At 42.0% G+C, this 25,242-nt stretch overlaps 1 protein-coding gene across 3 annotated transcripts in view; it reads left to right on the top strand.

Moving 5' to 3' along the window:
• The window catches only part of SLC38A10 (solute carrier family 38 member 10), a 127,415-nt gene that overhangs the window by 8,170 nt on the left and 94,003 nt on the right, over window positions 1-25,242 (top strand). For all 3 annotated transcript variants that reach the window (XM_070740192.1, XM_070740193.1, XM_070740194.1), the window contains exons 2-6: window positions 1,887-2,004; window positions 10,978-11,023; window positions 15,883-15,976; window positions 18,118-18,261; window positions 22,028-22,152. In XM_070740192.1, the coding sequence (XP_070596293.1) occupies window positions 1,887-2,004; window positions 10,978-11,023; window positions 15,883-15,976; window positions 18,118-18,261; window positions 22,028-22,152 (527 nt within the window). The remainder of the gene's footprint in view (window positions 1-1,886; window positions 2,005-10,977; window positions 11,024-15,882; window positions 15,977-18,117; window positions 18,262-22,027; window positions 22,153-25,242) is intronic.

Below are 25,242 nucleotides of genomic sequence, written 5' to 3'. Positions count from 1 at the left end.
TAGTTCTGATATTGCTGCTGCAGCAAAGAGCATCTCATGCCTCTCTTTTCGGTGGAAATCAGTGTCAAGTAAACAAGGAGCCCGTCTAGTGCATGGGACATTCACAGGCGTAGTTGGTTTTCCTATGTTGGACTTAACAGGAGGTGGACTTCTGTTAGTAATTAAGTGCTTGTGGTTATAAAAATGCTTACCCCCAGTGATATGTGGTTATGCACATGAACATCTGGTCACAGATGCTTTCCTAATGCATGGCAACACTTGTTACCAGATGCTGATAATAGATGCTGTGGTATGTGCTTGCGTGAATGGTGAGGTGGAAGATCACGGTACTAGAATGCTAATTCCTTTACAACTCCTGCCCAGTATGTCTGCATGAATGTAGCCTTCCTATTGAGCAGGTCCTGTTTTGCCATACCTGGAAATGGCTGTGATAATCCTCATTTTGTGTGTGTGGTGGGAGGAATGTGCCGGGGCAGTTTCTCTAAGGAACATTCAGAAGACTTTGGTTGTTTCAATACCGGAGCTACTAACTGATGTCAATAAACCTTCCCTTGAAGAAAAAGGCTTTTACAGCTCTTTGGATTTAAAGGGTCCTTAGAATAGGTCATTGGTTTGTTATGCATACAGTTGCCAGAAGCTTCAAAAGCTGCAACTCCTTTGATTAAAACAGAACAAATGGCAGCTGTGATTAAAATGTAGCACCACTTGTTCCTGTCCAGTGTCATGCATTGTTTTCATAAATGTTCAGCCATTCATGTTCTCTCCCCCTCTTTCCCTCCCAAACCCCTTCCACTTCCTCTGCAAATGTGTCCAGAGAGCAAACCGGCACAATGCTTTCAGGACAGGTAGCTAACAGGGTAATTTATGTTTATGCTGTAAGTGGATAGAACAGCCAGTTTTACTTGTGCAGAGGAGTTCAAACCCCTGGATCAACAGCATGCTAACTTGTTTAACATGAATCTGGTAGTAGCTAGAGACAGATCACTGTTCTGGAATAGGCCCAAAACCTGTCACAACAGCAGGGCAGGAAGGTTTTTGTCTTCCATAAATTGCTTTGGCTTCTCTTTCCATAGCAAGGAGGTATTGTGACTGAACCATTTAGTAAATAGGTGACTGCTCTATGTCTTTGCCATAAACTTATGTGTGTGTGTGTGTGTGAGAGAGAGAGATAGACAGAGAAAGACAGAGACAAGAGAAGGAAAGAGAAAGAAAGGAAAGGAAAGGAAGGAAGAGAGAGAGAGAAAGAAGAAAGAAAGTAAGTAAGTAAGTTCATATGTCACATATTTTGGTTGGTTGTTGCTCAGAAGCAAGGGATTCTCCTTTAATGGTCCAGTGTGTGCTTGCAAATAAAAACATGGCAGTTTATCTATCTATCTATCTATCTATCTATCTATCTATCTATCTATCTATCTATCTATCTATCTATCTCTATCTATCTATCTATCTATCTATCTATCTATCTATCTATCTATCTATCTATCTATCTATCTATCTATCTATCTATTTTGTCCAATACACAATGAGGGTTTTAGTGGGTATATATCTATATACACATAGTAAAATACATGATGAAGGTTATAGAGGAGATACTCATAGTAAAATATATCTAAGAAAGAATAGAAAAGAAGATATAGTAATAGAACATATCAATGAAAGAATAGAAGAAGAGATATAGGAATTGAAGAAAGGTATAGGAGATTTAGGAGAGCAAAAGGACAGGGGAGGAAGGCACTCTAGTGCACTTGTACTCGCCCCTTACTGACCTCTTAGGAATGGTCAACCGTTTCTTGGTGTTGTGGAAGGGCATAAAAGAAGAACTGTTTGGGGGGAAGGGATGATGATTATTCTACTACTAGTATTTATTCATTTTCCCCTTCCTATCGTAGTGTGGCATATTTCTGGGAGCCCTGCTGCTTTTTTTCTGCTCCTGGATGACTCATCAATCCTGTATGTTCCTAGTGAAATCGGCCAATCTCAGCAAACGCAGGACCTATCCTGGACTAGGTGAGCATGCTCAACATGAGGGTGGTTTTCATCCCACTCTTTTCTTCCTGTTTCCTAATGTGCAATTTCATTTTGGCATGGCTGAATTATTCCCAGCATATAAAATATGTCCCATCCCTACCCCCACCAAATATTTCTCTTCTCCTTTATATAGCAAACATTCTTAGCATACAGATTTCATTCTCCAGGGATGATATATATACTGCTCAAAAAAAAATAAAGGGAACACTCAAATAGCACACCCTAGATCTGAATGAATGAAATATTCTCATCGAATATTTCATTTGCACAACTATTCCATTTGCACAACAGCATGAGAAATTGACTGCCAATCAGTGTTGCTTCCTAAGTGGACAATTTGATTTCATAGAAGTTTAATTTACTTGAAGTTATATTCTGTTTTTTAAGTGTTCCCTTTATCTGTTTTGAGCAGTGTAGAATGCTTCAATTTGATGGGTGAAAAGGAAGGGAAGGGTCCAAACGGAGGTTCTTCAGGCCTGCTATACAATGTTGGTTTCTCTCCAACCCACTCACTTCCCCTGCCCAGCATGCTATTGAGGATGTTGGGTTCTGCCAGTAGAGACCCTAGTATGGTCTTCGAGCGTGTGCTTACGGCAGCTTAAGGGGGAGGCGAAGGGAAACAGCGTTCCAGCGTTGCAGGCAGCCAAGAACACTGAAACATCTGCAAGATTCATGTGTGTGGCTTTTTGGCAAGGACCAGCAGTCCTCTTGCTCTTGGTTCGCTGTTGCGTCTTGGCACCAGGACCGCCATCTATTTTTGACCTCTCCTCTGATTCCCAAAGATTGAGGGCTGGGTGGAACGGCGGAGCAGAGCAGATATATGGCCAGGCGTTGAGGATTCAAACATTTCTGCTTGGTGTGCATTCTGTTTGCTGGAAGACGAGTCACGAGCAGCAGGGATTGGGATATTCTCTCTCGAAATTTCTTTGAGGCAGCTGCTCCAGAAGGGCTAGTGCCTTTGCCAGTTTAAAGTTTGCTCATTGCAGAGGTGGAGTTTGTCCCCGGGGATGGCAGAGGTGAAAGATTCTCATGACAGGATATGCTGTTTTCTGGCCTCCCACAGCTGTAACCCCATCATGTGTTTCCTGAGGTGCCTCTTGGGGAGTCAGAGCGGGGGAATTGGCTGGTCTCTCTGCTGAAAGGAGGATTTAAAGCAGTGTGCAGTCTCCTTAGTGACTGCTGAAAGACTGCTACCCCCGGTTCCTCCGTTGCCCGAGGCTACCTCATTTAGCTGCACAGTGTAAGCATTGCAAAATATGTCCATTGGCAGCAAGGGGGGAAGAAAAAAGAAAAAAAACACCCATCAAGACCTGTGGTCTTGAAGGTTAAACCTTAAACGGCAAAATATATGGTTAATTATAACTCTTTTCTCTTGAGGAAGAGGAAGAGGGGGGATCAAATGTAGCTCTTCCTCCTTAACACCAGATGCCCATAATCATTGATTTCCCCTTCTGTGTCACAATAAGTCTTTATACGCTTCCCCTTTTGACTGAATACATTAAGTCCTGTTTACCTTGGGTTGTCTGCCAGGAATAAGAGATTCCCTTCACTTTCCAAAACTAAGCAGCTTAGAAACACAGAAGGGTCAGTAAATGCTTCCAAACTTTCTGGCACATAAACATTGGTGCGGAAAGAAATAGCTTCCCCCCCCACACACACTTTTTTTTTTTTTTGCCTGCCTTTGCCCTGGGAGAGATGCCATCAGCCAAAGTGGGGAGAATGCCTGGGAAAAAGGCATCCTTAGCCCAAGGGGAGGCTTTACTGCTCGAGTCATCCTGATGCATCAAGGTTGAGCAACTACACACAGCAGCCTTTGTCATTGCCTTTCTTCTACACCGGTCCAGCTGCAAGCGATCCTGGCAGAACCTAAGCTGATTCTGTGGGAGGCTTTGGCAGCTTTGAAGGATGCATGAATGGTTTACAAATTAACTTAATTTAAGCTACGTCTTCCGGAAGAACATTCAAAGCTTTGGCTACAAGAGCCAAAACCGGCAAGAAACAATAGGAATAAACAAAACACCTCTAAACATTATTTGGAAGGGGGTGGAAGGGTGAAGGAACATTTGTTATGAGTCCAACAAATCAGTAGTGTTTGTCTGTTAGCAACTAAGAACGGTGTGTTTTATATTTATTTTTAAACCATTGTGGAATTATGAAAGGATAATTTAAAATAACTGATCCTTTAACGTTGCCTGTGTATTTTCCAGGCATAGACGTGGAAGTAATACCCAAAGTGTCCAACCTCAATTTATCTTTGTGACTCCAGGTTCTCCTGTATAGGTGAACACCAGGATGTCCTTACTCCAAAATTATCCTGTTCTGTAAGCATAACAAAGATTTGATTGATACTCTAGAACGGTTCTTGGATGGGTGTCAACAGACTTAAACTCAACCCTGATAAGACGGAGTGGCTGTGGGTTTTGCCTCCCAACGACAATTTCATCTGCCCGTCCATCACCCGGGGGGGGGGGGGAACTACTGACCCCCTCAGAGAGGGTCCGCAACTTGGGCGTCCTCCTCGATCCACAGCTCATATTAGAGAAACATCTTTCAGCTGTGGTGAGGGGGGTGTTTGCCCAGGTTCGCCTGGTGCACCAGTTGCGACCCTACTTGGACCGGGAGTCACTGGTCACAGTCACTCATGCCCTCATCACCTCGAGGCTCGACTACTGTAACGCTCTCTACATGGGGCTACCTTTGAAAAGTGTTCGGAAACTTCAGGTCGTGCAGAATGCAGCTGTGAGAGCAATCATGGGCTTTCCCAAATATGCCCATGTTACACCAACACTCCGCAGTCTGCACTGGTTGCCGATCAGTTTCCGGTCACAATTCAAAGTGTTGGTTATGACCTATAAAGCCCTTCATGGCATCGGACCAGATTATCTCAGGGACCGCCTTCTGCTGCACGAATCCCAGCGACCAGTTAGGTCCCACAGAGTGGGTCTTCTCCGGGTCCCGTCAACTAAACAATGTCGCTTGGCGGGACCCAGGGGAAAAGCCTTCTCTGTGGCGGCCCCGACCCTCTGGAACCAACTCCCCCCAGAGATTAGAATTGCTCCCACCCTCCTTGCCTTTCATAAGCTTCTTAAAACCCACCTCTGCCGCCAGGCATGGGGGAATTGAGATACTCTTTCCCCCTAGGCCTTTACAATTTTATGCATGGTATATCTGTATGCATGTTGGTTTTACAATAGGGGTTTTTAACTGTTTATATTGGATTGTCATATGCTGTTTACTACTGTTGTTAGCCGCCCCGAGTCTACGGAGAGGGGCGGCATACAAATCCAATCCAATCCAATCAAATCTTGCAGATATAGAAATAACCTTGTATACCATCAAAATTCTGAAGATAGAGAATACAATTTGCTTTAACAGTTCCTCATACAATGCCAAGTTCAAAGACATTTCAAGAAACGGGGCTCGCTGTGCTGCAGTTCTATCTGGTTTACTTAATGGTACAGCAAAGCTGGAATCTAGCATCTTGAACCAAGTTAAAAGGGTGAAGTCATTTTATTGAAACCCAGATTTGGAACCTGCTTTATACTTTTCTAATTTTGGCGACTTGGCTTGAATTTCAACAGACTGGTTCGCAACTCAGTTGGAAAAAAAAAATAGAGAGTTCTGCTTTGGGTACACTGCCTTAAAGGTACATGAATTAAAACAGGCAAGGTATAAATATGTATAATATCTAACCACGTGCATAGCGATACAGCTAGCCCTCAGTTTACAACCATCTATTTAGTGATTATTTGAAGTTATAACAGCATTGATAAAAGTGATATGACTATTTTTCACACCACTGTTGTAGCATCCCCATGGTTACATGATCAAAATTTGGATGCTTGGCAACTGGCATGTCTTGATGACGTTTGTAGTGTCTTGGAGGTCATGAGATCACACTTTGCAACCTTCTGACAAACACATTCAATGGGGAAGCCAGATTCACTTAACAGCCATCACTACCTTAATAACTGCCACGATTCACTTAACAGTTGAGGCGGGGAAGTTCGTAAAATGGGGCAAAACTCATTTAACACCTGCCTTGCTTAGGCAATGGAAATTTTGGGCTCATTGGTAAAGATAATGAATACATTTTACTTTGATTGATAGTATTTTAGGTTATATGTTATAAATAGGTGTTGGGAGGTTTGGAAGATATTTTATTTACTTTTATTTATATGTTTAACTTGGGGTACAGCTAACTAGCAGCTTCAGCATTTATTTATTTATTTATTTGAGTTTTCTGCCGCCCAATCCCGAAGGTCTTTAAATAATTTAATTTTAAAAAGTAAAACTATTAATCAGAGTCCTTGATGAGTTGGGAGGCATACAAATTGAACTAACTAAATAAATAATACCTGGAACCAATATTAATCATGACTATAGCAGTGATTTTCAACCTTTTTTCAGCCGCGGCACATTTTTTACATTTACAAAATAATAATAATAATAATAATAATAATAATAATAATAATAATAATAATGATTTATTGGATTTGTATGCCGTCCCTCTCCGTAGACTCGGGGCAGCTAACAACAATGATAAAAACAGCATGTAACAATCCAATAATAAAACAACTAAAAACCCTTATCATAAAACCAAACATACACACAAACATACCATGCATAACTTGTAATGGCCTAGGGGGAAGGAATATCTCAACTCCCCCATGTCTGGCGGTATAAATGAGTCTATAGAATAAAATCCTGGGGCACACCACCAACCAAAATGACGCAAAATGACACTCGAAATTGGGACCATGGGGAGGAATAGCAGCTTCAACTACTCGCCCTGGCCACACAATGACAACTGTGCGGCAGCCCGAGCGGGGACCTTCCTGGGTGTGGATGAGAGGTGGCCTGCTATTGGTTCATCGCTAGTGGTCGGGATAAATCCTAGAAGTTGATTGGTCAGTGAGCGTTCCCTGTGCCTCCACTCTTCCTATCGCTGATAGCTGGAGGGATTGTGAAGGGAATGTTTATGTTTGGATGAAGGCGGCTAGTATCTGGCATGCGGGCCATAGTTTGGGGACCCATGTTTAATTTCCCCATGGCACACCTGACCATGTCTCACGGCACACTAGTGTGCTGCGGCACACTGGTTGAAAAACATTGGACTATAAAATTCAATGTGACTGAAAAAAAGCAACAAAGAAGTATGAGGGCATAAAGTTACATTTGGGAGTAATATGTAATATGTTTACCATATTATATAGTTAGTGTGTGAGATTAAAGCTTAATATTTCCCTCCCCAGTATATCTGACAAACTTAAACTTTGGGTGTGAATTTGGTTGAAATCCATCTTCACCTGGTTATGAAGTTTCTTTAAATACTTTAGGTCAGTCCCCCTTTTTTCAGCCTAATATACCAAGTAAGATTATTGTTACCGAGATATAATGACAGAGATGTAAGTTGACACATAGATTCTAGGTGTGATATAAATTTTTAAAAATGTTGTGTCCACAACTCTATAAACTAACGGGCAGCCTCCAACTTGACATCTTTTAAGAGGGTTGGACTTTAGTCCTTAACAATCATCAGTAACTAGAATGGGCTATTATTTACAGTGGTTGTGGGATACAGTGGCTAGGGATATTCTGTGTGGTAGATCAATCCGCAGGAGTGTCAAACTGGCAGCCCATGGGCCAGATGCATCATGTACAGGCCATGTCCACCCCAGCTCCAGGAGTGGGAAAAATATCATGTGATAGCAATATGACACTGCGAGTTTGACATCCATGATCTAAAACAGAGGTCTTCAAACATGGCAACTTTAAGACTAGTGGACTTCAACTCCCAGAATTCTCCAGCCAGCCATGCTGGCTGGAGAATTCTGGGAGTTGAAGTCCACAAGTCTTAAAGTTGCAAAGTTTGGGGACCCCTGATCTAAAAGGATATCATCCCTAGTGTTGGATCTTGATTGTAATGATCACTTGTTAATTGCTAACCAATAGGAATAACTTGACATCCTAGAACAGAGGTGGGGAACTATGACCCTTTTAATGACTTGTAGACTTCAACTCCCAGAATTCTGAGCTGGCTCAGGAATTCTGGGAGTTGAAGTCCACAAGTCATAAAAGGGCCACAGTTCCCTACCTCTGTCCTAGAACATTAGTCCCCTTAGTCATTTCCAGTTTCTGACAGAACCTTTCTGTTTATTCTTTCCACCACTTTTCCATTTAAGAATTTTTCACCCAACTTTATTCCAGAAACTCCAAATTGTCTTCTGAAAAGTTGCTATTTCTCATGCTACTCAATCTGTCATTCATTGAACTCAATCTGTATAGTCTGGAGGACAGAAGGAAAAGGGGGGACATGATTGAAACATTTAAATATGTTAAAGGGTTAAATAAGGTTCAGGAGGGAAGTGTTTTTAATAGGAAAGTGAACACAAGAACAAGGGGACACAATCTGAAGTTAGTTGGGGGAAAGATCAAAAGCAACGTGAGAAAATATTATTTCACTGAAAGAGTAGTAGATCCTTGGAACAAACTTCCACCAGACGTGGTTGGTAAATCCACAGTAACTGAATTTAAACATGCCTGGGATAAACATATATCCATTGTAAGATAAAATACAGGAAATAGTATAAGGGCAGATTAGATGGACCATGAGGTCTTTTTCTGCCATCAGTCTTCTATGTTTCTATGTTTCTATTGCCTAGTTGGTTGGTTTTCTTTTGAAGCTGACGAGATGCCCAATGAAAACCCGAAATTATGATGATCTTGAGCACACACAGATGAATACATTTGGTTTATTAACTTGTATTTACAGCTGGGTTTATTTCTAAAGATTTGGTCAAGTAGGTTCTTCCTTTTCTGATGACAAAAGCAGGCATTTATTCCTAAACATCAGTGGGATGCTATATGGTCTGGCTTACATCTTTAAATAACTGTTCACAATCAGCTTTTTTTTCTTCTTCATGTGAACAATAGAATGCCAGAGAACATTCTTATAGACAATCCCAGTGGCTACTTCCACGGAAGAATAAAACCCAGATTTCTCATTTCCAGCACACCCATTTAACTCAAGTAGCTACTGTGATCTTCTGGAAAGACCTCCCATGAAGTTATACTGAGCATGCAAATTGACCACCCATGCAAGCAACAATTTCCATAATCAGATAATGTGTGAACTACCTCGGAGTATGTGACTTACTCAAAACTGTTAGCATTACTCTCCGAATTTCCTAATCGCCCTTCTAAAGCATCTCTACATTGAATATTAAAGGAATGACTGTCTCTGTCAGTTTTTTCCCCTCCCTTTTTTCTTTTTTGGAGAGAAACAGGGAGATTTGGGCAAACTTCTTTCCCTGCCAGCATTTGGTTATTTTGGCTCTTTTTACTTTCTTCCATGAAAGTACGTGAAGATAAGATTCTCAGATCAACGAAGTTGCTAATCCCTTCTGGATCGTATGTTTAGACTTTTTATAAAGCCAGAGAAAGAAAGAATCTCAAATGTCTGCAACATGAGCCCCCCCACCCCAATAATCTGTGGAAACAAATCATTAAAATTTATCTTAAGGCTTCACTTACAAGTTTGCTCTTGGGACTAATTTTTCTCTGCCTATTCTATATTGGAGCCAGGGAAGTAAGTCTCCTTTATACTTAAACGTATACGTCTGCAAACATTTTTAAAGCAAACAAGAACATTGGAAACTGATATTCACAAGTACTTTCCTTGGAAAGCCTGTCGTTGAGACTTAAATTTGTAGGATTGGAACACGATAGCAGATGAAAAGTGAAGGCATAACCGAGCATCTAGGTCTGTGATGGCCAGCCAATTTGCCACCCTCTGCTAAAGTGGGCTTGCGTCAAAATTCTCTTTGGAAATAAATTTGAATGACTTTTCTGTCCTCCCTCCCCTTCCCCACAGATTTACTGAAGATGAGACATCAAGGACATTTTCATCAATGGGCCTGCCATTGCTGTATTCTGTTCCCTTACTTGTTTTAATTGAAAACCAGCGATTCTTTTTCAATTGAGAAATTGATTTCTAAAGAGATTTTATCCTTGGCCTTTAGGTTGTGGAGGGAGGTGCTTTCTCTTGCCTCCATCCTCCTCCTGTTACATTCCTGCACTAGGTTTTTGTGTATGTGTGTGTGTGTGTGTTTTTAAATAAAACCCAACAACGCCGATTTCCCCAAGGGAATATAAGTACATTCTGCAAAGTGAGGTTGAAAGCCAGCTGCCCTCTGTAAACATTTCACATGAATGTGGCATTAGTAATGGTTCCAGTTAAAAAGGTTCTCTCTCAGAATTGGAGGTGGTAATTTTCCTCTTACCCTCGTAGTCAAATGGCTTTTGAAAATGCAAGCTGAGCTTTGCAGAGCAGCGATTTCAAGGATGCTGATTGTTTTGTGTGGCAAGCAGCGATCAGTGTATGAAGCAGAAAAGGGGGGGGGGAGGAATTCTATCGGTTAAATCCCTTTGGTGTGGCGGTGAATCACGGATACGGTCAGGGCGGCTGAGCTTTCTGGGCACCCATCTTGGTCCACCCGTCAGCAGCCCAAAGTGGTCCAGCTGCAGTGGGGCAGGAAGGAATAAAATCAGGAACCCCACTGAAATTTTGCACTGCAGTAACTTTTAGCCACACAATCTCTTAGGGCTCGCATATATTTCAATGCTGCCTTTCTTCTTTTAATGGTTACCATGTGTAAGTCCTACTTAGTGCTGCTGGGTTGTGGAGGGAGGGAAGAAGAACCTGTTTTGAATCTTTCTTCCAAATTTGTTTTCATGTGGCTTCTGATTTGTGAATGGTATGTCAAAGAAGGGGGGGGGGGAGCCCCAACGTGGTGGTGGTGGGATGGAACCAAACTAGCAAACCTCTGCTTTCTCAGTTGCCGCTGATGAGCGATATTCGTTTTTATACATGCCACGTTTTGTGAACACATGTTTGAATAACGATTTTGATAATGTGTTTTTCCCTTCTCACTTTTTCTTTCCTTCTAGCCTTCCACGCCTATGGAAAATCTGGTAAAATGCTTGTGGAAACCAGGTATTTTATTTTATTTTTTGTCCCTTTTTCTTATCCAAGATTCAAGTATTTCAAATTTTTATTAACTGTTTAATATGCAAGTTGTTTTTAGCCCTGATGTTTTGTCTGTGATTTCATGTTTTTTGTCTACGTAATCTCTCCTTTTGTGAACGTAGTGTATTTATCCAGCTAGGGTTAAGCATGTTAGGGAAGACATGTAATGTACCATATATTCCCAGGTCCAATTTTAAAAGCTCTTCCCAAGACTAGATTTTCTAGCCCTCAGCACTCAATTGTCAGGAAAGCTGGGAGAGAAGCATACTTAAAAGTTCAGGCAAAACATTATACAGTAGTACAGTACTTCTGATTGGCAGAAAATATTTACGCCTAAAAATGAATTGTCTGCATTATAAATACGTAGGCCCTCCATCTTCTAGAATAGAATAGAATAGAATTTTTTATTGGCCAAGTGTGATTGGACACACAAGGAATTTGTCTTGGTGCAGATGCTCTCAACGTACATAAAATAAAATATACATTTGTCAAGAATCATGTGGTACAACACTTAATGATTGTCATAGGGGTCAAATAAGCAATGAAGAAGCAATATTAATAAAAATCTTAGGATATACGCAACAAGTTACAGTCATACAGTCAACATGGGAGGAAATGGGTGATAGGAATGATGAGAAAAACTAGTAGAATAGAAGTGCAGATTTAGTAGAAAGTCTGACAGTGTTGAGGGAATTATTTGTTTAGCAGAGTGATGGCGTTCGGGAAAAAACTGTTCTTGTGTCTAGTTGTCTTGGTGTGCAGTGCTCTGTAGCGACGTTTTGAGGGTAGGAGTTGAAACAATTTGTGTCCAGGATGTGAGGGGTCAGTAAATATTTTCCCCGCCCTCTTTTTGACTCGTGCAGTATACAGGTCCTCAATGGAAGGCAGATTGGCAGCAATTGTTTTTTCTGCAGTTCTGATTATCCTCTGAAGTCTGTGTCGATCCTGTTGGGTTGCAGCACCAAACCAGACAGTTATAGAGGTGCAGATGACAGACTCAATGATTCCTCTGTAGAACTGAATCAGCAGCTCCTTGGGCAGTTTGAGCTTCCTGAGCTGGCGCACAATGAACATTCTTTGTTGTGCTTTTTTGATGATGTTTTTGACCATTTTACGTCTTGAGATATGATAGAACCTAGAAATTTGAAATTTCTATGTATCCAGTTAGCCATTTCAATCGTTACAATATAGCACATGTACAGTTGTTCCCTTGAAATCTTGTGGCAGTTCCCTACATTTGTTAAAGATGTTCTTAATCTTTTATTTCCACTTTTTTTTCTCACAAATTTGGTTAAGGGGATTGGCATAAAGAGCTGTGTTTTCAGCCTCAGTATTTTCATGCTGAAAAAGGGTATTCCACTTGAAAAGCTCAGGATGCATAAACATCTTTGCTGCCCATCCAAGTCTATAAATCATGTTGTGAACTGGTTTTCCACATGGGGAAAACAGTTGAGTGGTCCCACTTCAGTCGGAGGAGAGAGCTGTGAATAATTCAGTAGTGTCTTTTTATCTTGTTTGTGGTTATTTCCATCTCTGTAGAACACGAATAACACTAGTCCACGTTAATGGGTTTGTTGACAATAATATGGCAAGATGCTCCTGCCATCATTTGAAGGCTCCCACTTCTTCTAATGATAATTTTTCATTTGTAAAGGGAAATGTCCCCTAATAGGATCTTAACATTGGTTCACAGCAAGCTTGAATTTTAAAGAGAAACTTAAACTTTTCCCATATATTATGCTTCTCAAAATAAAAAGAGGCATTGACTTGGAGGATAGTTTGATACGAATGGCATCACAGGGTTGCTTTTTATGATTGAGATTCTCAATCTCTGATCTGTCATGAGATGACTGGTCATGTGATCCTGGCTTGCTTCTTTATCACCCAGCTTTGAACTGTTTTGAGGGACGCCTAAAAATATTCTCAGGACTTGATTGCCATTACTCTCTCGTGTTAGCAATTGCCATAATTGCCACTGGGGTCCTATGCAGTCAGAAAAGAGAGGGGAAGTGATCCGTGCTTTTGTGGCAGGGAAAGGTGCAGGAGCTCACAGAATGATGTCCTAATTAAACTGCTGTCTGGCTTCCTGCAAATTGTGAGGCCTATTCCACTCTTCACTGAGCAAGTATTGGCTTCTGTCTTGGACCTTCACCCCACTCCTGATTGTGTGCTCAATGAAATTCCCAAGACCGTTCTAAATATGTTTCTCACTCACATAGATTCATACACCCATGAACATCCCCCCCCCCTTGTACATACAGATGGCCTTTATTGAAAGTAAATGAATGAATAATATGTTTCTCCCAAAATAAAACTTCCATCTTATATCTGGAAAAGCATACTTTGCTGATATGCAGCAATCTCTTTACTGGCCGGGTGCTGGGTATTGTCTCTTCTATTAAAGTCTGATTCAGCAATTGCCTGGCGTTTCCTTTTTGGCCCTCTCCATAGTGTCAGACCTGTAGACAGACTGAAACTATTGAATAAAAGAGTTATATTGCATAAAAACAATTGTATGTTACTTGATGTCTTTAAGGAGAAAGGGAGGGGAAAGAAGGAAGGGAGGGAGGGAGGGAAGAAGGAAGAGGGAGGAAGGAAGAGGGAGGGAGGGAGGAAAGAAGGAAGGAGAGGAGGAAGGAAAGAAAGAAAGAAAGAAGAGGAGGAAGGGAGGGAGGGAGGGAAGAAGGAAGAGGGAGGAAGGAAGAGGGAGGGAAAGAGGAAAGGAAGGAAGGAAGGGAGGGAGGGAGGGAAGAAGGAAGGAGAGAAGGAAGGAAAGAAAGAAAGAAGAAGAGGGAGGGAGGGAAGAAGGAAGGGGGAGGAAGGAAGAGGGAGGGAGGGAGGAAAGAAGGAAGGAGAGAAGGAAAGAAGAGGAGGGAGGGAGGGAGAAAGGAATGGAGGGAGGGAGGGAAGAAGGAAGAGGGAGGAAGGAAGAGGGAGGGAGGGAGGAAAGGAAGGAAGGGAGGGAGGGAGGGAGGGAGGGAAGAAGGAAGGAGAGGAAGGAAAGAAAGAAGAAGAGGGAGGGAGGGAGGGAAGAAGGAAGGGGGAGGAAGGAAGAGGGAGGGAGGGAGGAAAGAAGGAAGGAGAGAAGGAAGGAAAGAAAGAAAGAAGAGGAGGGAGGAAGGAAGGAAGGAAGGAAGGAAAGAAAGAAAGTTTTCTAAAACTACCCAATTTTCTAACTACTCTGGAAGTATATAATATAGCCCAATAAAGTACAAACAGAAATAGAAAGATAAAACAAACATATATTAAAAATAGCATTACTTAGATAGCTAGGGAAATTTTAAAAAATGTTTATCTGTACCAAAGGTATTTTTTCAAGAGGCAACTAAATGGACTTTCTGGTTTTTCATTGAAGACGTTTCGCTTCTCACACAAGAATCTTCCTCATCTCTTCTTGGATGAGAAGCGAAACATCTTCAGAGAAAAACCAGAAACCAGTTGCCTCTTGAAAAAGCACCTTTGGGACCACCATGACCTAGATGTCTGAGAATCTCCATAGATACGTTCATCTGTACCTTTTCTGTTTTACATGGATGCAACAATCTAATCTACCCCCATATCTGCAGAGAAGTGAAATAGATTTAGGCGACCGCATTAAAATGTGCCACATGAGAATGAAATTAAGAAGTGCTTCTTTCCAGGCTTACAAAGAAGAGGAAGAAGACAGGGTAGTAGATGTTAATGCTAGGCCACCTAGCCTATGCGGGAGATTCTTTGGAAGGCTTAGATAGCCTGTGAGGATTCTGGAAGGTAATAGTCAATATTAGGATCATAAATATATGCAGGCCCCGTTTAGTCATTATTGACTGCTGGCAGTATTCTTGAGGCATGCCAAACCATGCATCAATATGTTCCTATTAACATCCAGCAGCCATTAGTAAATATAGTTTTCCTGCAGTCCTGTCATGTCTCTGCGGCTAGTTGCTTCCCTTGAGATACATTTTCTTTAGATCCTGTGATACCAAAAGCTCGTGTGGTTCACATGAGTGTATGGTTTCCAATATATTTCTCTCTGCATGTTTGTTAAGAGTCTGCATGAAGAACAGTACCCTTTGTATGGGGGGCGGGGGAGAGAATTGCCTTTCAGCAAACCTGATTAATTATTATGTTATTATTATTTATTAGATTTGTATGCCACCCCTCTCCGTAGACTTCTTCTGAAACTGTCCTGTTTGCAAGACGATGAGAAGGCGGTTATCATCTAGAGCAGGGGTAGGCAACGTTGGCTCGTCTATGACTTGTGGACTTCAACTCCCAGAATTCCTGAGCCAATCATCCTAGTTCAGGAATTCTGGGAGTTGAAGTCCACATGTCATAGAAGAGCCATCTTTGCCTACCCCTGATCTAGGGCAGTGTTGGCGAACCTTTTTGGCATCGAGTGCTGAAATGGAAACACGTGCGGAAAAGGAAGTGCCGGAAACCAGAAGACCAGCTTCTTGGCATACACACGTGGGAGCGCCAGAAACCGGAAGAGCAGTTCCCCAGTGCGCCTGCATACACTAGGAAGCTGAGATTCTGGTTTCCGGCATACACATGCCCGCCAGTCACTTGGTCTTCTGGTTTTCTGGCATACATGCGTGCATGCAGGTCGGCTGGCCAGCACCCTTGTGCCCAAAACATTAACAGGCCACAGCTAGTGTGCCTGGAGAGATGGCTCTGCATGCCACTTCTAGCACCTGTGCCATAGGATCTCTGGCATTGGCAGTAAAAATGGCTATATTCAGAGAATTTCTGAACATAAATCTCACTTGAAGTCAGCACACAGGTAAATGATAACGGTTTAATTTTCCTTTTTCTAGAATAACCACTCCATTTTGTTTTTACAGTATGATTGGACTAATGCTGGGGACCTGCATAGCTTTCTATGTTGTTATTGGAGACTTAGGATCAAACTTTTTTGCTCGATCACTTGGATTCCAGGTAAACTTGCTTTTTTAATGACCTTATCAATAGCAAATTAGATCAGGGCCTCTTTCGTATTTATGTATAGGACATGGAATCTTGATATCACTGCTAGCACTGAAGATGTTACCTAGTTGGGTAATGAACTATCTGCAAGAAAACAATCAATCTCGGAGAGTACCACTCAGTCCAACCCTGAGCTACAAATATTCTCTATTATTGATAACATAGCTTGTCTGAATTGTATTGTGGTAGTATATACAAGCAGCCTGCCACTTTCAAAATTAATAGCCAGTATGCAAATTGCAGAGCAGCCTACCCCACAAAAACCTGATTTAAGGTTAAACTAAGTGCATTTAGTGATAAAGATTAATTTGTAAGATGTCTGTCTGTCTCTCCCTTCCTTCCTTCCTTCCTTCCTTCCTTCCTTCCTTCCTTCCTTCCTTCCTTCCTTCCTTCCTTCCTTCCTACCTACCTACCTACCTACCTACCTACCTACCTACTCAAATGTTTGTATTTCCTATTAATCAAGGGGTGAGAGTGAAGATAGACCAGGATCATGCGTGTAAATCATACTAACTTACAGTATGTTAGCAATTACTTCAAATGTTCAACAATGACAGTATTGATTTGACTAACTCTTGCACATTAAATTATGCTGGCGAATTAAGAATCTCCAGAAATTCAGAATGCTTTTTTTCTTCATAGCAGAAATGAGATTATTCAGACATGGTATTTAAAACTGATTTCAAATTTCAGTATTATAGTGCTTTAATAAAAACAAAGAAACTTCTTTAAAACAGAAATTTGCTTAACTCTGTTGTACATTTCTCATAATTTATCAGCAAGATTGTCTCTGCTTTTAGTTTATATAGCTGTTGCTCTCACCTACCAATCCTTCAAAATTGTGGAAGCATCCCACACCTGTCCAAAGAATAATCATGTTTTTAACTTGACGTAGGTGTGAGACTAGGCAAGGCACACCTGGACCTATTACTGTAGGCTGAAGCAGTCACCAGGGAATTTCCAGTTTGAGATGCTAAAGTTTATAGTATCAAATACTCTGGGGACGGAATTGGGTGAATGAATAGGGTTTTATACCTTAGGATCTATTGGCTGATTTGTTAATCTCAAAACTGCCAAGTCGGAATATAGAGCACGATGGCAAGCGAGGTTAAGAAAGTGCAGCCTTGATAGCGTATCTGCTTGTTTGCCTTTTTCCCCATGCAGGAGCAGTTTAATTCCCAATGGATAAATAGGAACCAAAGAAGTCCCCGTAGAGCAGAGACAAGCCAGGAAAGCTACAATGGACATTCAGTAGCATTCAGGCATGGTTTTTATCTGCTTCGGCCTGATGTAGTTAAGCTCTGATTAAGGACCTAAGCAGCTAAAAAAAAAAAGAAAAAAGCAGCATCATAAGCAAAGCCAAATTAGGTATTAAATATTTTGAGGCATTTCCAAGCTTCCTGCTATAATAAATATAAAAAGCTGCTGGTTAATTTTCTGGGTCAGAATTTCCAAGACTCCCTTAGTTTCCTTTTTTTTTTTTGCAGGAAAGTTAGTTTTCGTTTTATTTGTTGGAAGTACATAAAAGATATTCAAATAACGTTCTGTTTGGATTACCATTTAAAGCAGGCAGCGAGCCTTTGCCGTAAAATGGTTTCGATAAGTGCTTCATAGAGCAACAGTGGCACCCAGTGTCTGTGTGGTCTCATCACAGACACTGTGTGAGAAGCAGTTTTCTTGACGTTCCAGGGGGTTTTTTCCACCACCCCCCACCCTCCCCTCTTTTATTTGTTTTCAGAGTGAGTCTTAACCCCGGACTACAGCAGAGTGAATGGGCTTAGAATGTTAATTTTGAATACGCTTTCTTCCTGTGTTAACTCTCCCTTGCTGGACGTGTGGTACTCAAAGTGCCCCACATGTGAACGGCATGTGTTTTTTATATATATTGGGATTGTTTTATGAATTTTTAAATTTAAAATTGTAATTAGATTGGTGGGAATTGGATTTGTTACTATGTACTGTTTTTATTATTGTTGTGAGCCGCCCCGAGTTTCCGGAGAGGGGCGGCATATAAATCCAATTAATCTAATCTAATCTAATCTAATCTGATTGAAGTAGGCTGAGGTAAAAGGTCCTCACGTTCCTCTTTTCAGGTGAGCGGCTTATTCCGGATCCTTATGCTTTTTTTCATCTCCCTGTGCATCGTCCTCCCGCTGAGTCTCCAGAGGAACATGATGGCTTCCATACAGTCCTTCAGCGCCATGGCTCTCATTTTCTACACGGTGTTTATGTTTGTGGTCAGTATTAATGAGGGGAAGCTTTTGTTTTCTTCAGTCGGGCGGTTAATTCCTCTGAGGGGAACCACAATGCGTATTTAAATTCCAGGTTACCCAGACTTTTTCCACATGGGTGGGCTCTCCGAGGGCCTTTAACAGGAGGGCCTGTTCTGCCTGTTGGCAACAACACATACTTTTAGGGTTCAGCCTGAAAAACGTTCCCAATTATTGGCACTACCTAGTGAGGGAAGACCACTACCAGTAATGGGGATGCTGTTTGCTCTTCTATGCAAACCACAGGCCCAGGAATGTGTCTCCCATATGCTGCTTAAAGTTGTACATTCTTCCAGGGTGATCCTGCCGTGTCTTCATCTTCCAGCAAGTCAGCATTTTTATAGTAGTGTATACAATAGCAACTCAGGCCACACAGATTGTCAGAGGAACTCCTTAATGCCGCCTTCACTTTCTGTTCCACAGTGTTTAATCAAATGCTTCCTTCAAAGCTTTCTCGTTGAGGATTTGCCAGAGAGGCGGCTAACAAATTCCTCTGCTCAGTTTCTTTTAACCTCTAATGTTGTTCCGAGGTATTCCTTGCTTTATCTTATCTCTCCGGCCATTTTCATCTTGGGATGCCATTTATTTATTTATGAACATTTTAAAATGGCCTCAGACTTAAAGACTTAAGACTTTAAAAGGCTTAAAAGACTCCTAAGTGGTGGACAAAAAGTGACAGCTGAGCTTCAGCACTAGATTAAACACATACAGCCAGGGGTGTCAAACTCAAGGCCTGGGGGCTGGATTCAGTCCACGGGGTGCTTAGATCTGGCCCAGGGGACCACTCTGGAAACAAGAAAGGACTGACCTGCGGTGCCTCTGCCAGTGAAAATGGAACTCGAGAGAGATGCTCTGTTTTCGCTGACAAGAGGGTGTTGCAGGAGACTGTCGCAGCCAAAAATGGAGCTTGGGAGCTCCTTTTTTCTGGCAGAGCACTTCGGCCACCACAAGTCCCCCTGACGTGAGTCATATCAAGATGGCCGCACCCATGCTGACCACACCTACTCGCGCCCCCCCCCCCAGATCAAACACAATCCTGATGCAGCCTTCAATAAAATGAAGTTTGACATGCCTGCATACAGTAGACTAAAATTGTACCAAAGTTGTGTTTGTTTATATGAAATGACACATGGCACCAATTTTTTTCAATCAGTTAGAACTCGGGCTTTTTTAGAAAAGTTTGCCCAGGGAATGCCAGTTTTGGGTCTCCCTCTTCCCCATACTTGCTGATAGGCAGAGGCCTTTTGGCAGGTGTTCTCTGAACCACATAATAGCCAACTTCATGGTTCCCTGTTGTAAATACTTGTGCAGCTAGCTGGTACATCAGCCAAGCTGGAATAAGATATAGAGCCATGTTTTCTTCAACTCCAGTTTAGAAGCAGAAGCATCCTTAACAAACTACAGTGACATCAAAATAATGACCCAGGTATCATGATATTGGCAGCCAGCTGACACAGTTCTGTACTAGAGGGTGACATATTATGCAGGTATGTTAGTCACATTGTTTGTGCCATGACACACACATTGTCATTTGCATTACCACCATCACCCACCAAGTAACGATCTCAGATTATCTCAATAGTAGGTCAAATTAAAAAAAATGTGCCTGGTAAACAAAGCTCATAACAAAGCACATTTTTCCCTGTACAAACACTGTATTTTTTCTCAGTTGGGTACTGTGTTTTTCCCGAAAATAAGACCCAGGCTTATACTTTTTTGAACCCTGAAACAAACACTTGGCCTTATTGGCATTCACTCAAAAGCCCGATTGGGCTTATTATCAGAGGAGGTAGTATTTTGGGGGAAACAGGCCATTAAAGAGTTATATAATTTCCTCCCACACCCCCACAAAGAATGTTGGTTCCTCCCACTAGGCAGCTTATTGTAAGATGGGGATGGGAGGCCAGGGAAGAAAGTAAGATAAGGAAAGGAGGGAGGGAGAGACCAACATAGAAAAAAACATTTTTCTTCTATACAACAGTTGCATTTAGAGTTAGCAGTTCAAATTAGGTCATATATTATAATAGCCTTGCCGGAAGTAGCAGATTTAAAAGAAAGGTGGAAGCGACAGGTGTCTAGAAGAAGAGCAATGTGCAGTACACTTCCTTCAATGCAAAAACTGGTGCTGGTGGCTTAGAACACATAGTACAGTGATGGTGAACCTATGGTACGCATGTCACAAGTGGCACACAGAGCCATATTAGTAGGCACAAGAGCTCTGGTCTGTCACACATGTACACACTGGCCAGCTAATTTTTGGGCCTTCTGGGCCCACTAGTGTTCTGTCGAGCTCTCTGGTAGACTCCTCCCGAAAATTCACAGATACAAATTTCAGACACACAAACACGTTTGAAAATTCAAAACAATGTTCTTTATACTGAAAATTCAAATAAACTAAGCACTCTTTTTGTATAGCAAAGAACACTCATCTCCAAACAAACTGGTAATTGGTACAACTCCCTTATCAGTTCTGAGATACTTAGCTTGCAGCTGTGAAGCAATTCACAGTCCTTCTTCTTTCACAACGTGAAACACACTTTGCTCTGGTTTAGTTTCAAAGCGGGGAAAAATCAGCACACAAAAGGTCGAAGTCAGCAAGGCAGGCACGAAACACAATGATCAGATAATCCTCCACAATGGCCAAACCCACAGGCTGCTATTTATAGCAGCCTCACTAATTACCACAGCCCCACCCAACCACAGGGGGCCTCATTTTCTCATTTTAATCTCTCAGTTGTTGCTGCCTATGCATCGCTCTCCGCATGCGTGGCTGTATCATTAACTCTTGTTCTGAATCCAAGGAGGAGCTAGATAATTGATCTCCTTCTGAGCTGTCTGCCACACTCTCCTCCTCCCTGTCACTCATGTCTTCTTGGTCAGAGGAGCCTTCATCAGCAGATTCTACCGGGAGAAAAACAGGCCTGCGGCATGTTGATGTCTCCCCCACATCCACAGTCCTTGGGGCAGGAGCTGGGCCAGAGCTAACCACAACAACTAGGAAGGCTGTTTTCGCTCTTCCCAGGCTCCTAGAAAGGTTCTGAAGCCTAGGGAGAGCAAAACATCCAGTTCAACTGAAAATTGGCAAATGGGACATTTCCAGCCTCTGGAGGACCTCCAGGGGGTTGGCGAAGGCCGTTTTCGCTCTCCCCAGGCTCCTAGAAAGGCTCTAAAGCCTGGGGAGAGTGAAAAAATGGGTGTGCCCTTGCGTGCAGGGAGAGTATGCAAACCAAAAAAGGTTCGCCATCGCTGACATAGTGTATTTCAGAGGCTGTTGGCTGCTAAAGTTGGGAGAGCTCGTTATTACGAAAAGCCAGAATACAGAAAAGCCCCTGAAAAAGGGTGGTTGGTTAGGAGATGGAAGTGTATAAAGATGTTGAAAGGACTCACTGGTAGAAGTGGAAGGGATTGAATGCCAATGAAGGGATTTGCATATTTGTATCAAACATCCAGTTGGAGGGCAAGCCATTCTTGCACCACCCCTTCCTTGTGATGCAGGTTGCTGTAATTTGCTCAGGACCCAGAAACCCCAGGCTTCCCATTCATCTCATGCACTGGGGAGGCAGAGCCAGGAAAATGTGGCTGGGTGGAATCTCTCTGCCTGTGAGCGTCTGCTGCCCCTTTGCTGTTTCCTAGTTCTGACATGGCTGAGGCAACCTGGGTTGTCAGTTACTGGGTTGGTACGGTGTCTCTGTTGTCTAGAGTGTAACCTCTCTTCTCTTTTCCTTGGCTTCAGATCGTGCTCTCTGCTTTCAAACATGGCCTCTTTGACGGGCAGTGGCTGCAGCGGGTCAGTTATACACGCTGGGAGGGCATTTTTCGCTGCATTCCTATCTTTGGCATGTCATTTGCCTGTCAGTCGTAAGTATCAACAGCCCTGGCTGCTTGGAGATTGTGGGGTGGAATGAGTTTTGTTAAGGGCAAAGGGTCAGGATGGCCTGTATGGGATAGATACCATCTGGTCCCCTTGTCTTGATTTTAATCAAAATATTTTACAGCCCACTGAGGTATCGCATCTGACTGGGTTGTGACCCTTTTGTTACCTAGCTGGGAGAGGGAGTTATATTTCACTCTGGACTCATTGCACTTAAAAAGCTTCTTGTTCATAGGAGGCAAATACATCTCTGCTGTAATTTTCCAGTGGCTTTAATGTCTGTTACTTGGGACAGGATTGAGCCCTGTTCTTGAGATGTACGAAGAACTTAAGCAGAGATAGTTACTACCATAGTGGGCTTCCAATATTGGCTCAAAATGATTTTTGTGAACATCTTCGTTAAACAACATAATATTTTCCAGAGAATATTTAAGGAAAAGGTAACTTTAAGTCAGTTTGACCTGGGCAAGATGCGGCCCAAGGGCCGGATGCGGCCTGCCCGCTGTCTGTGACCGGCCCGTGGAGGTCGGTCCAACTTTTCTAGATAAGAACTGGGTGTTCAAGATATAATATATAATATATAGTATATAGTATATAATAAATATATAATATATATATAATGTATAATATATAATGTATAATGTATAATATATAATATATAATACATAGTATATAGTATATAATAAATTAATATATAATATGTAATATGTAATATATAATATAATACCGGTATATAATTGTAATCTATAATTATAATTAACTCAGTTCTACCCAATAATATACAATATTGGGTAGAACTAAGTTAATTATATTAGTCCGGCTCTCTAAAACCATCCTAATTTCTCATGCGGCCCTATGGCAAAATTAATTGCCCACCCCTGTTCTGGATTATAAAATCCCATTTACCATTTACAGGGATTGACTCCAGGCTTTCTTTCTGTGTCTTGCACAATGCAAAGCCTATTCCAGAACTGGATTCAAGTCTTTCACTTTTCATTTAACACATACACACGCCCCATGCACAAGCACACAATTTTTAAAGCTTCCCTGTTTCAGACTAGAGGGGTAGTTTTTTTTTTTTTTAATTTCTTGCTGTCATCTTCCCATTCAGAACCCCAAACATTAGAAATAATATCTTTGCACCTTGTGCTTTCTCCTGTTCTTTTCTCACCGTCCCCTTCTTCCATTTTCTGATTCCGCCATTCTTCGCCCCACCCCCGAATTCCTCAGAGTCTGTCAATAAAAAAGAAATAATGGAAACCCACGCTGCATGCTGGAATAGTTTATTTTGGATGAAGAACTTAAAAGATTTTTATTTTCTTTGGTGAAACACATGCCTGCCCTTCGTTGTCATACCCGCTCTTGTGGCAGATGCAAGCTTTCATCCATAGATAATTCCCATTTCCATTCTAGTAGCAATACCTCTGCCACCCTTTCATTTGTGGCTGGACTGAAAAGTGGCCCAGTGAAACCATAGACGTGTGTGTGTGGACCGTTCGCATTAGCTTTGATACAGCTGGGCTCTCCTTCTCCCCCTCTGCCCACTCCCCCAATTATGCTTCTCGGATTTAATGTGCTTCACTCAGTTTTAAGTGTCTCCGCTATAATTGGTGACAGAAGGGTTGATTCATTCTTTTATAGCTACCTAGTTACCACAGCGGGGGTTTATAAAATCCAAATTTGTCCTTTTTCTTGTGGTGGCCATTCAGCAACCAACCTTCATTTGGTGGGAGTTGGAAACACAGCAAAATTATATGTTCCAGACTAGTATATTCACATCTCTCTCTAAATATAGATTACTACACCGCTGGTGTGGCAAGCCAAACTGAAAGTTAAGTCCTATCAATTTTCCCAAGGGCAAGAACAACACACGTTTCTTGGCCTGTGTGACGTCACATACGGATGGATCCTGGGGTTGCCGGGCTTGTAATAACTGACCTTTCAGTCTATTTCCCCCCCCCCTCCCCCCTAAACTTTAAGGAATGTTAGGTAGAAGCAAAGAAGTAACATGCATTATTGATTGGCCACTTACTATGGCTTCTGAATGCACAAGTATGCTTTGCTTGTAGAGTTGGCTGTCTCTGGCAGTACGGTTTGTTGTCATTGCCAAATTCAAAGAGAAATGCCTCTGCGAGGGCCCCTCCCCGCCCCTCATGTGTGCAGCATATGGTTTAACAGACTGCACATGAGGCTGGAAGCCAGGAAGCCTAGAAATATAACATTAGCTCTGCTGCAGCCTTCCTGTACGACCTCGGGATAGTGTCCCTGCCGTTAACTCTTTTGTAATACGAGCTATGCCGGTGTAAGCTTTGGATCCGCTATTTCAGTCAGCGGTATAGATGTGAACCAGTTGCAATGACAGACACCATTCGTAGTAGTTCGGGCATCGCTGCTAGTTCAGTACGAGTGACACTTCGAAGAACTGGGAGTAAAGACTCCATTTATTGCTCTGCCTCACTTTTACATGGAACTGGACCCACATTTGTGGCTGTTTGGCCCAGTTTCTCTTTTAATCAAGAATCTTTAAAACTGTAGTAGAAGTGCATTTCAATTAATAATAATAATAATAATAATAATAATAATAATAATAACAACAACAACAACAACAACAACAATAAAACAACTACTACAACAATAATAATAATAACAACAACAACAACAGCACTGCTGGGTGGATAAAGGAGTTTGAGAAGGAATTCTCAGGGAGCAATATGCAGCAGCTGGAGATAACCCCTGAAATGATTGCAGAAAGAGTGAAGAGGGTAAAGAACTGGACATCCCCTGGCACTGATCAGGTGCATGGTTTTTGGCTGAAATACCTGACCAGCCTGTATGCAAAAATGGCCGAATTGTTCAACAAAATGCTGCAGACAGGAAATATCAGTGAATGGCTTACAACTGGCAGAACATATTTAATACAGAAAGACGCAGTGAAAGGAGCCATATCAGGAAACCACAGGCCAATAACATGTTTGCCGACCATGCTCAAACTGCTGACAGGTATCATAGCTGACAGAATTCAGGACTACCTAGAAGAAAATGACATCATGCCAGTGGAGCAAAAGGGCAATAAAAGA

The sequence above is a fragment of the Erythrolamprus reginae genome, chromosome 2, assembly GCF_031021105.1.
Source record: "Erythrolamprus reginae isolate rEryReg1 chromosome 2, rEryReg1.hap1, whole genome shotgun sequence".
Classification (NCBI taxonomy): Eukaryota; Metazoa; Chordata; class Lepidosauria; order Squamata; family Dipsadidae; genus Erythrolamprus; species Erythrolamprus reginae.
The sequence above is the reverse complement of the archived record's forward strand: the minus strand, read 5'-3'. Positions and strand labels throughout refer to the sequence as shown.